The sequence below is a fragment of the Rhipicephalus microplus genome, chromosome 10 (genome assembly GCF_043290135.1).
Source record: "Rhipicephalus microplus isolate Deutch F79 chromosome 10, USDA_Rmic, whole genome shotgun sequence".
In the NCBI taxonomy this organism is placed as follows: Eukaryota; Metazoa; Arthropoda; class Arachnida; order Ixodida; family Ixodidae; genus Rhipicephalus; species Rhipicephalus microplus.
The window spans coordinates 90296284-90311447 of NC_134709.1; the positions used below are offsets into that span (position 1 = coordinate 90296284).

At 42.6% G+C, this 15164-nt stretch overlaps 2 protein-coding genes across 2 annotated transcripts in view; one reads left to right on the plus strand and one right to left on the minus strand.

Moving 5' to 3' along the window:
* The window catches only part of LOC119181937 (transforming growth factor-beta receptor-associated protein 1 homolog), a 63657-nt gene that overhangs the window by 1462 nt on the left and 47031 nt on the right, over positions 1–15164 (plus strand). The window contains exons 2-6 of the mRNA XM_037433183.2: positions 2285–2337; positions 3947–4040; positions 4505–4603; positions 9434–9520; positions 11688–11789. Coding sequence (XP_037289080.2) covers positions 2285–2337; positions 3947–4040; positions 4505–4603; positions 9434–9520; positions 11688–11789 — 435 coding nt within the window. The remainder of the gene's footprint in view (positions 1–2284; positions 2338–3946; positions 4041–4504; positions 4604–9433; positions 9521–11687; positions 11790–15164) is intronic.
* LOC119168120 (piggyBac transposable element-derived protein 4) lies at positions 12642–14212 on the minus strand. Its single transcript, XM_075875866.1, has one exon. It carries the CDS (start codon positions 14134–14136, stop codon positions 12778–12780), a length of 1359 nt encoding a protein of 452 aa, XP_075731981.1. The 5' UTR covers positions 14137–14212; the 3' UTR covers positions 12642–12777.

A 15164-nucleotide genomic window follows, 5' to 3' on the forward strand; every position in this document is an offset into this window, starting at 1 on the left:
GCATGACAGCTCTTGAACCATAGCTCTGTTTGTGGTTTTCGCTTGATACTCTACTTGGCAACTGGCTAGTGGGTTGCTATCTACTTGAAAATTGCCATTAAGAAGCCTGTGCATGGTGGTGCAGATACCACTGTGCAGTGTTGTCCTGTCCGCAAGTGTACAGCCGTTTTCGTAAAACTGCATCAACCAACAGATGTAGAACTGCAACGTTAGTAGCAACATCGTTTGTGATGTGCCGTGTGAAGACTGTAAACTACATAGATGGGGCTCGTATTCATTGAGGACATAAAACTGCAATGATCTTTAACATTCTCCTTATCTGCTGGTGTGATGCATTCGTTAGCGCTATATTCACTAATGTGCCGTATTTTACGGTTTCTTCACGGGGGGGAACTTGAGTCGCCCTGAAATGTCTCAGTCGTATTGCAGTGGCACAAAGTGCGGGTGAAAGAACCCCAGGTGGTCGAAATTATCGGAGCCCTCCACTACGGCGTCTCTCATAATCATATGGTGGTTTTGGGACGTTAAACCCCACATATCAATCAATCAAAGTGCGGGTGTGATATCACTGCTATTCGATATTGCCGCTTCTAGCTCTGCTTACCTGCATTTGTAACAATAAGGATATTTTATGGGTACTTAATACAATGAAAACGAGTATAGCTGATTCAAATAGCTGGACGGTTGACGTTTATTGTTTTGCATAGTGGTGTTCGTACAGCACTATCTTGTATCCTAAAATACACAATACATTATTAAATGTATTGGAAATACAGATACTTGTTTTGTGTGACGTATCTTTATTCAAGTACAGGACACCCAAAGGATATCTAAGATAGTATCTAAGATACGTGTGCCATCAATACTGCCCAGCAGTGACTGCTGCAAGCCGATGGGACCTTCAGGTGTTAGCTGTACTTGTACTATCACTTTTTACCAATGTCACCAAGCAACAAGTCCTTCTCATAGAACAGTCAAATAGTTTGTATTGCTGAGTGTAACAGCTAGACAGCTTGATTTCAAGGATTGCAGCGTTGCGTCAGCCTTTACGCATTGTTCCTCTGCGTACATATTTTCAACTGTCGACTCCCAATTTCTTTAAATTGTCCACTCTGGTGGATCAGTGGTTACGGTGCATGTCTTAGGGCCCAAAGATCACGGGCTTGATTGTGGCAGCAGGGGTCGGATTTTGATGGAGGGGAAATGCTAGAAGACCGTGGACTGTGCGATTTCAATGCATGTTAAAAACTCTTGATGGTCTGAATTATTTATTTACTCATTTATTTAAAGAATACTGCTGCCTCAGATCAGAGCCCATGCAGGTGTGGAAACAATCACTTGTCAGAAAAAAAAATCATAATCAATAGTCTGCGCACGCAATGTACACACAAAATTAATACTTTTGTACATACACGTATTGCCGGAGCTTTCCATTATGGCTTAATCATATCGTGGCTTTGGGACGTAAAATCGTAGATATTATTATTATTATTATTATTATTTTCTTTGAATTACACAGAGTTGTATGTTGTGTTACATGTGTAAATACCCCTTTAGAAGAAAGAGTAGGCTCCATTGTAAGGGATGTATAGGCTATTTGACACTGGGGGGGGGTGGAGGGGGGACTCAGTGCATATTGTGATGCACTGTGAGTTTTCTCTTAAGTGTGAAACTGCCTGTACAAGGCTGTCAGATTAGCAACTCACTTGGCGAATGGTTAGCCCACCTTCGGCTTCTTTTTTAATGTCCGTTGTGTTTATAGCTGGTGGTTTATTTTTAGTTCTGTACTAACTGCCTCAATAACCGACTTGCCATTCATTCTTTGGCCACAACATGAGGCTAAATCATTTAATGGAATAGATTATTCAAACTGAAATCTGTTCTACCATAGAATAAAGGCAGTTTTGTAAATTTTTTTATTAAAGAAGAAAGACAAAGTTACTCAGTTGACTAGTCGTATAATGACCCTTAACGTAATGAGTGGCAAATACTGTTGGTTTCTATGTTCAAGCTTGTGCTAAGGCTGTTCGGTGCACTCACAAGGAAGGTGGAATCTCGTTGTTGTAGTGAGTTAACCTTCAAGCATAGCATGTGCGTAGATTTAATTGCTTATTACTGCTACAGTCTGGAGCAGTTCATCAGAGGAACAGTTATGAAAGGCCTTGTGAACGTCATTAGCTGCTTTTTCTGTAGAGTTCAGTTTGTGCTGTATAAGGTTGTTTTTAACTTCTGTGTTGTACAGCTGCCTGCGATTGTTTTTTTCTTTTTCCTTTTCTTTCTGCAGATCACATGTCTAGAATGCAGTGGAAGGACGCTGTATGTTGGGACCGCAGACGGGTGAGTTGATCGAGGTTTTTGAAAACTTTATTTACAAAGGGTGGGGAAGCCGTTTTTTTTTTGTTCCAGTGTGAGTGCCAAAAAACAGGATTCGCCATCAGCCTGACTATGCTCACTGCAGGGCAGAAGGTTGCCACTTTTTAAAAATGGCTTTACAAGGATGGGTTGGTTTACAAGAGATGAAATAATATGGAACAATAGAACTGTGTTAAATACCTGCGTGCAGTGCCATGTAATGTAACGTTGCTTTGCTTGAGCGAAGTAAATCCTAATGCACATAAGCATTATAACATAGAACAATGCTGAGCTATCCAACTAGTCTAATTGCTGGCGTCAAGAAACCCTTGATTAGAATTATGCTTGTGCTGAAGTCATGGAGGTTTTGGCTTTTGCTCAAAGTATGCGATGCTGCACTCAAAGCGAATTGTGCATACCTCGTCCATAAGGGACCCTTCTTTGCATTTGAATCGATTAGGTCAGTGATACACACACAAACTCACACTAAAATGTATACAGTGCATATGCTATGAAAATGTCAGATATTCATATATACATACACACACACAATAATCTCTGCTCTAATGATTGCTACACTTCAAGGAATCTATAAAAGTGGTTGACTAATAGCATAATTGTTTTGGTGATTGGCCATAAATATTTGCCATTGTAGTTGTCGAACTGACGCGTATAGAACATCCCACGAAATAAATAATTGCTATATTATGACAAAAAATGGTGGCCAGTCTTTAGTGCAGACCGGTAACTGGCTTGCTATCCAAAAAACCTTGCTGGCTCTTTTAAAACCGGGCAAGCGGCAGCCCTACTTTTCCACACAATGCAGTGCTTGCTGTGGCCACATTGTTCCTGTAGACTTCTTAAACTTATTCACTCTCACAGCTTTCTTCCACACTTGTTTCCTCTTGAAATCCCCTCTGCTACTTTTTATGACCAGTCCGCATCAGTGGTACAGTGTTTATGGTGCTCGGCCGGTGACCCAGAGGTCATCAGTTTCATATCAGCCACAGTGGTCGTATTTAGGTGGGGGTAAAATGCAAATTATGCCGGTGTGCTTTGATTTATGTGCCCATTTAAAAAACCCCCGGTGATGAAAGTTTCCAGAGTCCTTCAATATGGTGTCCCTGATAACATATTGTGGCTTCGGCACGCAATACCGCAGGAATTAGTAGTAGTAGTCAGTTTATGCTAGTGACGCTCGTTTCTTCATTGTAACCCTGCTCTGGTATACCGTATTTTTATTAATAATGTGCAACTAACGGAAGAGTTCTTGCACATGCTCTGTTTGCTGTAATATGCAGCAGTTTAGTTCCATTTATTGTGTGCTGCTGATTATTATGCTGATGAGTGTTTGCAGTCTGCCAGTGCGCTCTTTTTACTGTCTTGCTAGGGCAGTCCTAAGTCAGCTTAGAATAATATCTCTCAGCTTTGCTCTTTGTAGTTTGTTTTTTTATATTTTTGTTTCTTGCACACGAACTGAAATGAAGTTCTCCAATTCCTTCCAAACAAACGTTGCGAGTTTACAGGGTGCTTCAATTAATAGCTTCATCATCATTCCCATGGTGTTTCCCATGCGTGGCATTTCTGCGTGCAGCTTTCTCATCCAGTACGACTTGGAGGACCACAGCTGGTTGGACGGGCGTCGCACCATTGCCGCCCGCAAGGCCAGGCAGAAATTCATCAACACAGTGAGTGTTAAGATTCCATCATTCGTTTTCACATAGTAAAAGAATCAGTGGCACTGACGCCTGCAGTTCTCACCAACATCATCACACGTGCTCGTTACATTACGTCAAGAATGCCATGTGGTACTGACAATTGTGCACCATTCGTGACGGGGAGGTACTAGGCATGCGGCGATAGCTCAAGGACAGGCGCGTGATATACATGACGGTCATTTTCGTATGGCAGAATATGCGTCAAGTATGCCTTTCTCTGTTAAATATTGTAGAAGCAGTGAGGTTGCTGCTTTAAGATTTACCTTGTATGTACCCAAGTTGTCAAGTTCGTCTAAAGAAAGTTAGGCACCATGTGTAGGCATTTTCGGGGCTCTCTAACCTGTCGCACTCTTACATTCCGAGACTCTCAAGTGCAAAAACCTACATTTTATAGACAAGTTTGGTTTCTGGGGCACTTTTCGTTTGCTACACAGAAAAAGCCGGTACGAACGCTGAAAGCAATGTCGGCCCTGGAGAGACTCCTGTGCCTGAGCGACGGGAACTTCATGTGCCTTAACACGGCTGACCTTGATGTGAGTGAATTTTTTTTACTAAAGTTGCTTTATTGATTTTCCTTTGATGAAGGTAGCTACATGTGCACCTCCGTATGACACCCAGTCGTCCAGTGTGATCCACCGTTAAAAGGAACACCTGAATATGCATTTCTCAAATTGCAGGTGCTCTGACTGCAGTTGGATGTGGAACGTGTGCGTCAGAGAGTCAGAGCTGTTAACCACTAGCTATCTCATGCTTCGAGTATGTTTTGGTGATTTGGTGAGAGGACAGAGTCCTGACAGTCTCTGTATGCAAGTAGAGTAAACCCCTTTACAGGAGATGTGCTCTGAGCAGCGATTCTTGTCTTTTATATGAGATGTCTCTTATAAGCAGGTTACCTTGTATGCATTTTCTTGTAAACCCGTATTTTACTGTAGGCACACTGATGTCTCTTATACGCATTTGTCTCTTATATTGGTGTCTTTTGCAAAGGAGTTCAATTGTATTGTCATTAACAATGGACTCCTCAAGACATCTCTACCTGTTGAGGCCAGTCCATGGGCCCAATGAACAGCTGCTAGGCTTTAAAGGGGCCCTGAAACACTTTTTTGAGTAACCGTGAAATTAATTAGCTGAAAAAGCGTATTGCCCCAAACAATCAATGCCGAAAAAATTTTAGGAATCTGTCTAGTACGAGTGAAGTTACAAAGATTTGTTACATGCTGCAATCACATTCTCTTCTTTCTCGTCCCGACGAAAGCGCTGGAAGCTAAGCAGGGAGGGATAGGAGGGGCAAACAAAAAACATCACGCACGCCTCCTGACCTTGATCACTTTTCTTTTTTTTTCTTCAAATGCGTTGGTTCTTTAGTGTGATCATGCGCGCACACGTGGACAAGTAGCGGCCTCTTGCAGCGATCTCTGTAACGACCGAGTGCACCATGTTTAAATCAGCCAATAGCTAATAGATGGGTTTACTGCGAGTGATTTTTGGGCTTATTGCGTGATTTGTCAAGAGAAGAGAAAGCAATTTTCAACTGACTTTGATAATTTATTGTGAATTACAGGCCGCGTGCTGCGCTATAATATTTGGCTTGCGTATTGTTGGGAGCCTCTGCTACCCTATTACCGGTCAACAGTGGTTTTTGACCATGCTCAAAAAGTGTTGCAGGGCCCCTTTAAGGGCCTTGCAACCCTTTTCTGAGTTATAATGAAAGGGTCTCGGTACTAACGCGTGATGGTTTGTAAATCACGTGCAACAAAAAATTTTGAGCCCATTAAGTGAAAGCAGAGTTGCATGTGTTAGTTGTATGCTTTAAGCACTTTCTCTCTCCTTTTGGGCCAGCAAGTGCACTGAAAACTGCACAGGAAGAGGGATGCATTCCTTCGTCAGTGCCTGTCTTGACCTCGAGCACTTTTTTTTCGTGTTTTTCTTTGAATGCACAGCTTATTTTTAGTGTAATTATGAGCACACGTGGCTACGTAGCGGAACTTTGTGGTGGCTACTGTAACTATGCAGTAGATCAGCCAATCAGCATGGACGTGTGCATATGGTGCAGAAATTCGGGTATATGGCTTTATTTTTAAGGACGAAAGAGGGTTTTAGATGACTTTGAGAATTAATTGTAAAATTTAAGCCCGTTGTCCTATGATGTTTGGCTCATGTATTCTCAGGAGCCTCGACAGCCAATCAGCAGCGTTTTCTGACCATGCCTAAAGAGTGTTGCAGGGTCACTTTAATGTCATGAGTGCGATTTGTAGCCACCATTTATGACTCATGAGGGCATTTTTAGCGTGTCGCTGGACAGACCTTAACATTCCAGGCTTTTACTCAATTAATCCCGCAGATGCTGTTGCAGTCTAGTCTCTGTGTAACAAATATGATTATAGTGCATTATCGTTTATATTGAAGTAAATGAGGAACAGTATTGCCATTAAAACAACATGACAGAATAATGTAAAAGCTTGTTGATTCGAGCTTGGTTGATGTTGTGGTCCTGGCACAGCCCCGTGCGTTTCTATGAAGAAAAAGTCGATTATTCAAACGTGTCGGTATTCAGTTCAGTTATTAATTCAAACTGGGGCCCCCTGGTAATGAACACTTCTCGTAGAAGTTGGTACTTAGAGGTCACAATGTGTTGCAAAACCAAAGCTAACCAAATTTACTGAAATAAGCAATGAAACAGTAACATTCAGGAGCAGATGAGAATTCAAGTGCTGCACCGGAGCTCTTGGGCAAGCTGCAAATGGTGATCATATATCTGTGACGGAAGAAATGCAAGCAAATGCATACTATTACTGATAACTTTTAATTTTTATTGTGTTTTCTCTGCCATGGAAGTAAATGCGTGTTAGAGCATAATTAGTGTCATATATTTTGACATTAAGGCTCACCTCTTAAATGCATGTAGGTGTTTGTTTCTAGCATATAATCAAGTTTTTCATTAATTCTGTTCACTTTTAGAGCTCCATGAAGCTAATATACAAAGTCACCCATCAGAAGCATGTTAGTAGCGTCTAATTCGCTATAACGAGCCCAGAGGTGGCTTCTTTGGGATTTCCTTGGGCAGTGTGGCGCAGTGTCTTTTCATTCATGCCCATCCTCTAATTTGAACTCCACTTAACTCAAACAATTTTAGAGTCCCCTTTGACTTCGAATGAGTAAGCACTTACTGTATACACCTATAACGAATTATCAGGTACCACTAAGCTGTTTTTATGTTTGATAAGCTTTGTTATAGTGAAGTACAATATCTGCTAGCCTTGTGGTTTGCTCGTATGATAGGATGACCACTCCAGAAAGGAGTTGTTTCCAGCTTTTAATTTCAGAACAAGACAAACTTTTCACCAGTTCGAAATTCTTTTGAGTAAGCAGTGTGTACGTATAGCAATCCCTAGTAGCAATGACCTAAAACCAACGAATGAAAGTTTTTATTTTTCATAAAACTGACACTGCCTTGCAGCTATTAGCAGAAGTGCTAATTTGTTTTATTCCCGAGCTTTTACTTTATATTACTGATGACATGACATTGCTTTCAGTGGTCGCGAATACGTGGAGCAGGCCAGTAAATCTGTTTTCATCATAAAGAATTTCATTTTGTGTGGCAGCTGGCACATGTGAAGTGGTGGTATAATAATTTAGGTTTTTACGATTCTTTGCACATCTCATTTGTGACGTGTCTATTTGGCGTCCCCTGATGTGTAGTAATGGCAATACATTTAGGTCTGCTTGCGTTATGCTCACCAGGGAATGGCACATTTATCCTTAAAGGGCCAGTAAACAGGCTCCGATTGTTTTTTTACACTCCCAAACAAGCTCCCCAATTTGTACTGTAGACCGCAACAATCATATTTTCCAAATACTACGATGCTACGCAGACCCTCAATTTCGAAACACAATTACCGTGCCTGACCAATCCCTCTTGTACGTGCAGTGGTGCAAGCATGCCCATGGGCAACTTCCCATACCACTGAGCTCGTTGATTGGTCCTTTGCTCTAAAAAATGGCACCTTGGCCCAGCGATAATGCAGTTGGGACTGCGCAATGCACATTTTTATTTTTCTGTGCTGCCCTCTGCCGCTTTGTAGAGCCCGAGACTACTGGGAAAAGCGGTATTGTCGGAACGATAGCCTATTAGATAAAAAGCTGTCTCGCTATTCTACCGCTAAGGTAAAAGTGCTCCTTGTGCTGCGCTTCCTCCCTGCACCACTATGACACGTGCTCAAGTGTGAGAGGTCCTGCTCAGTCGTTTGCTGCGCGTTAGCGAAATATCACTGATGTTGTGTCACATTGCCAAAGTTGGTAGAGTCAAGATAGAGTAGCTGAATGACCCTAGTCACAGCGACAGGCTACGCCTTTCTCTCCCTATGGCAGAGAAGGGAGGCGAAGCCACGCAAAAATTTGAAACCAGCTGAAAGGGATGTTCTCACCCCTGTGACGTTTTTATTGTAGCACGTGTTTGCAAAATATTTGTGGCAGCACATTCACATAGCAAAAGTGCACATATTTCTCTTCATTACAACATTTGGACATCGCGGTTGTTTACTGGCCCTTTAGATATTCTTAACAAAAAGGCTTTCTCTTTGCTTTCTTGAAAGGTGGCACTGGTAAATCTTCAGGTGTGACATTTGAGTCCAACAGTGTCTGTGTTTTTACATTGTGGAGGTCTTCTGCTGGTGCCACAGGGCACCCTTGTTTCAGTTATTCGGCACTAATCTCAGAAATCGGGAGCATTTTAGTTTTTTAAGTGTGAGAGTAACATGATTGAGAGACTTCCTTGTTGCTCATGCCGCCAACATATTAACGTGATAGTGTTAAAGAGCTCATTTCGCAGAAATTCTGGCATCGGCGTTGTTGGTTGTGAGGGAAAAATCATCATCTTGTGCGTGACTGAAGGATTAGAAAAGATACAAATGAAATAATAAAAAACTCGGGGTCTGAGTGGGTATCGAACTCGGGTCATTTGCGTGGCAAGCGGGTGTTCTACCACAAAGCCACACAGCGAAAATAACTTCCTCTGCTTGAAAATGCAGTGAAAGCAACTTTCATGCTTTAAAAACATGTGTGTCCTGTATACATGCTTGACAATAAATATGAAATATTGCTCTAATAATGAGTGGTACAAGTGTACATTGTCATTGGGCGTCAGAACATGTGATTATCATTATGACTTCATGGTTTAAAGCCAGCCACCCACTGTAAAAGGCACAGACGTTCCTGCACCTTTTTTCCTAAGTCTACGTAGTGGGTGCATAGTAAGATCGAAAAGATTTCATGCACTAAGTGTTTGAAGTACGCACTAGGGACAGTATATAACTATCTCGTTCAACTCTTAAAGGCGAAGCTCAAAAGTTCCTCGATTTTCGCAGATCCTTGCCCCACTGTCAAAGCTGAAAGGCATCTCTGCATTCTGCATCAACGAAAATCCTACCCGTCACGACCCATTTTCCATTCAGGTGAGTGTCTCCACTGGAAAGATTATAAGAGCAGTGATATCAACTTGACGTATGTCGTATTTTTTTTGCACCAACCTGTAGCTATCGATCCTCTAATAATGAGTCGGTTCTACTTATGCAAAATAGGGGTGAATTAATATATGTAATATCGATTAGCATAACCATTATCAAACCTTATTTAAAATGGGTGCAAAGCCCGCTAATTTTCAGCGCTGCCAAGCGGTCACCTCCTGCAGTCCTGCCCCTTCTGATCATGGGGCTACACGAAATGGTGATGAGAGTTTCAGTAGACATTTCGTCGGCTTGGCGCACACATGTATAGGCATGTCTTCGCCGCTGTCATCAGCGTCCACAAGGGATGATGAAAACACTGAGGAATAAGGAATCGCAATGATTCGCAGCATCGGGAATTATTTTTGGTTCGATACCCTGCTGGGCAGTGATTCTGAAGCCGACGCCATACCGAGCAGTGATGAATGCTTGGACCGCACTGGCTAATAAGACATATGAATGCTGTGAGTGTGTTACTTGTTCGCGATGACCGTAGCTTCAAATAATCACATTCGCACTCACGGCTCCACTAGAAATCGCCCAAAGTGGAAACGCAGCATTTACACGAACACGCTGCACAGACGAAGCTAAGCAAAGCAAGTGAAGCCGCTGCCAGGCAGCCAGGCATTGGCGCCAGCCGGTACCTCATGTAGACATCGCGATGACAGCAAAAAAATTGTTGACGTCATCGCTGCTCGTTCGTCACTCAATGCCAAAGGCGTGGCCTAGGAGCTCGCTGAAACACGTCAAAATACTATCAATGTTTCACGGCCGGGAACACATCGTTGAGCCCTTAGACGCTCTTTGTGCTCGAAATATAATATCTACGTAATGAACGCCTCTCATACTTCCCTAAAAAAAACTCATGCGTACCAAGCAGTCAAATGAATTCCACATCTCGAGTTTGATATTAGGTGTCACTACTCTTTTAAGCACATACACAGATGTCATATTTTGCAGTTTTGCAGTTTAGTGCCAGATTTTGGGGGTTTGTTAACAATTGTCATGGGGGTGTAGCAAAGCCTTGGAACTCGGCAATGGGCCATTCCCTCCAACGCCTTTTAGTATGTCGTTCTCTTTGGCCTCATTTTGAAAGAATGCCGCTCGTGCTGGGAGTCTGTGCTCTGCCTGGACTTTCGCCATTATGCATTGTCGCCGTATGCTGTCAAACACCTTTACGGCGGCATCAATTTTTTTGTAATATTTTTACTTCTAACCCACTTAGGGCAATACTGATATGAAAAATAAATCATGTTATTCAAATAATTTGAACCAACTTCCCCCAGCATATAACACAGGAAGCAACCTGAAATCAAATTGCTTCTATTAAAATTCTAGTTGAACCTCAATAGAATCAACAGAACACTCAACAGAGTTGCCAGTTCTGCATAGACGAAATTGGTCTTCTTTTTTCGACAAGTCACTTGTAGAATTGGCCAGTCGCTTGTAGGGTTTTTTTGGGGAAGAATTATATAGTAGTGCTTCTGTCGTTTACTAATACATAGCGCATTTGTCAATCACCTTGAGTACTTGATTGTTCAAGTCTAACATATGTTTTGGCAATCAATAAGTACTATTAATCATGCACTAGCAAACATACATTCAACCGAATGGGTACTACCTTGCAAACAATGTTAAAATACAAATATGTGCTTCTGTTCATAGTTATGCATCTCGTTGCTGTACAAAGAAAGTTTGTAATATTTTTCTTAAACTGCTCTTCATATTTTAGATATTTTTTTATTAAAATGAAATTTTTTGAAGATTCAGAAAATTGATGAAGTTACTGCTTCTTTTGTGCTTATTTGTGAAAGTCTTGCTATGTTTTTGGGCCTCTTTTGTGATCACTGCTTGCTTGTCAGCTTGATAGCGTCTGGTAACTGTGACACTCAACTACGCAAATGAACTCCAGAGCATGCAAGCATGCCAGCAGTCTTTTAATCATGGCTTTAGTGGTACAATATGCTACTTCTAATATTGTTTGTGCGTCATCACCCCCTTTGCTCAGTCATTTAACAGACATGCTGATTTATGTAACTAGCACAACCTGAGTGTAAGTTTGTGATTGAGTTCGACATCTCAGCTGAAGTATCAAGCCATTCCTCTCTTGACGCAGGTGTGTGCAGCCAAGAGAAAACAGCTGCAACTGTATGCTGTCACAGAGAACAAGGTGGCTCACCAGAGTGACATCTCCCTTTCTGAGCATGCCCTGGCATTGGTGAGTGGATGTGATGCCTCTAAGGGGAGACAAGAGGTCTTTCCACTTTTCGTCGAGAGAGCTACATTGGCCGTATTCTCACCATTTCGCTGTGGCCAGTGCCCATACCGTGAGTTGAGCCGTTGCCTATGAACCACCACAGCTAGCAGTGTGGCTCGCCGCGCCAGCTGGCATAATGTCAAAGGAGGAGCCGGTGAAGCCGCGTTGCAACAGTGGAAAAGTAAGCGTCTCATCGTGTATGTAGGAAGAGCGGCTAGGTGGGATCTTTTGGCAGATATGGAAGGCAAGTCGAAGAGACGGAAAGGAGCCAGGCTTCGTTGTCGCAACGAAACCAAGAGGAGGTAGCAAGCCGAGGAGACGTAGGAAGAGCAAGCCACACGCCTTGAGAAGTGTAATTGTACAAAGAATGAAGCTAAATTATAAAATTGACAACACCTCTCGCTATGCACATCTAGGCATAACTGATTTGAGCGCAGCCAGTTTTTAATTAGTATGGTACAAGTATGGTTTAAATATGTGTGGTTAAATTAGTTGGATGAACTGAATGAAATATATTACACCAGTGTCAGTTTACTCTGCAGATTTTAAATCTCTAAGTAGATTTTATAAGCCACATTAGAACAAAAGATATGCTCTTTATGGAAAATGTATTTAGCATGTTTGTAATGAGGCTTTTGGCAACTTCTTTTTTAACCCTTTATGGGACACAATGAGAAAAAACACGATCAATTCATTTTGTCTGTATAAAACTGATGGTTACTACATCACTATGTGACATATAAAATTTTAGTTTCGTCAGTGCAAAGGGGGACTCAAAAAAAGTGGGACGCATATGTCCCACTGGTTGTTCAGACAACCAGAGAATGTGGGACAATATGGTCCCAGTAACCACATTCGACAGGGCTGTTGGCAATAAAAAAAATGTGGGTACTAAATTTATTCAAAATTGCACTCTTGCAAACAGCAACGTCTGGCTGTATGAAAACCTTCACTTTCCGTTATGAAAAGGCAGGAAACATGTAGCACACAACGGCACGTTGCAGACTTTGCATACAAGTGCCGTCCTAATTTCCTTCGCCTTAGTAGAACACCACCTGCACCGTTTACGTCCGGTTGTCTTCACAGGGTGGTGGTCACCTTTGTGAAATCTGATTTCTTCAGGAACGCCCACCATCTTCTGTCCAGACTGACGTCCACGCTTCTTGTGCTGAAAAGCGGGAATGGCCGTCTTTTTCCTGAAGCTCTGACCGCTGATAAGCTCCCTTCCAAGGGCAAGACGAAACCACAAGTATTCGTTTGGTGTGAAGTGGCAATGCTGAATGAAAGCGTTGACTACAGCTGCATCTAAGAGGTAATAGAAGAGTCTGTACCAACCCTTTTTCGACCTACGGTCGCACATATATGCGTTACGCTTTTGGTCGAATCGGTCGACACCCCCCACGAACTTATTGTAGTCGGAGACTACATTGGGGCATGTCACGCCCACCTTGGCTCCATTAGAAAGCGTCCGGTTCACTTCAACCACCTCAGATGGATCATGGAAGTTTGACAGCATCGTCACATTTCGGTTGTCACGCCACTGGTACGCCGTCAATTGGCTCTTTGATCGCCAAACATAGTCCCCTCTCTTCAATTTCTGGTCCACTTTGATTTCATGAGGTAAATCCTTCGTATTTGTTCTAACCGTGCCTGCTGCCATAATTTGTTTTTCTGAAAGCTCTTCCATGAGCTTGGTCGTAGTGAAGAAGTTATCAAAGTAGAGCGTACTGTCTTCGTCAACATTGTTGCAAAGAGAAAGAACGACATGTTCTCCAAGTGTACGACCAGCCTCTCTTTCTGCAGACTTCCCTTCATATATTTGAAACTCGCAGAGGTAGCCAGTCACAGAGTCCGCTCTACACCATACCTTGTACCCGCGTTTGATTGGTTTCATGGGGGCATACTGTTTCAAAGACGATCGTCCTTTGAAACGCACCATACTTTCGTCAATTGCCTGGTGGCCAGAAGGCTTGTACTCTTGAAGAAACTTTTTGTTCAAGGTGTCCACAAGAGGTCGTATTTTGGCCAGTCTATCAAAACCCTCTTCACCTTCACTTTTTATCTTCTCATTGTCGTAAAAGCGCAGTGAGTTCATAATGGCCTGAAACCTCTTGAATGTCATCACACTGGATATCTCCTTCACATTGAAAAAGCTGTCGCTACTCCAGTAGAGGTACAGATGGTGCGCAGGATTTACGCTCATCAAAATAAGAATGCCCAAATAGGCTTTCAGTTCACCTTTTGTTAGATCGTGCCACCCTCTTCGAGCCTCCTGCCTGGCATAGCGGTTTGTTTCAAGCACGATCATTTCAAGTACATCATCATTGAAGTACAGGCTGAATGACTCGGATGGTGTACAAGATGAGGGCAACTTGCTTGAATACTGCGGTTCCAGGCTACTCACAGAGCGATTGTTGAGAATTGGAAGAGCTGTAGACCACAAAGCGGTTCCTTCCGAGGCAACATCTCGGCTGTCAGAGTTATCCGATTGGACTGGCTCAGGACTTCTCGGGCGTCTTTTCTTTTTTTTTTGGGGGGGGCTTCTTCCTGACGTACGATGATCGCCTCCTTTTTCCTGTGCTTGTGGATGGCTGATCAAGCGCATTGTCATCTGAGTCACTTTCCTTGACCGGAGCCAGCGCGGGCACAACTTCATTTTCACTGTCTGCAAGTTCACTCTCGATGTCGCTTTCTCGAGGATCATCTGGAAGCCTGAACAGAAGCTCAACCGCTTCTTCAACTGATAGCGACCTCCCTGGAATGAAAAGAGAATGCAATAGCGCTCTAAAATTCTGACGTAAGCGAGAAGAAAATTAGGCCTAGGAAATTTCGCCAGCTCTGAGTTGCGTCACTCATGTTGCACAACTTTCCGGGTAGCCAGTACGACAATAAAATCAGAAAACATAACACAGTGATTCTATATAGAAACCCACACGAGAAATAAAACTTTCACACTTACTTGTCATTGTGTATTTAGTGCACGTCGACTCAAAATACCCGCGAAATTGAGCGCGGTAAATGAATTCGGAACGCTTCGAATGAAACGTTATATTGTGCTGCCCCATAGAGCTTCGTAGAAAATAATGTTTAAAAACGTTAGGTTAGACACTCACCAGATGGCGACAGCAGTCTCAGCTAAACAGCAGCGGTGGTTTTGGTGTGGCGCGGCTTTTAAACTGCAGTCAAAAAGTGGGTTGTAAATGTCTAACTGTCCCATAAAGGGTTAAAACACTAATAAAACATCTTTGGCAATATTGCCTGGTCTACCTCTCAGAAATTTTATTATGCGCTGTTATTTTATGTGATGAACTTTTATCATGGATTCGTATGAATATG

What these genes read in the sequence shown, in the direction of transcription:
- LOC119168120 (XM_075875866.1), bottom strand. Translation starts at nt 14,136, where the DNA reads ATGATCGTGCTTGAAACAAACCGCTATGCCAGGCAGGAGGCTCGAAGA.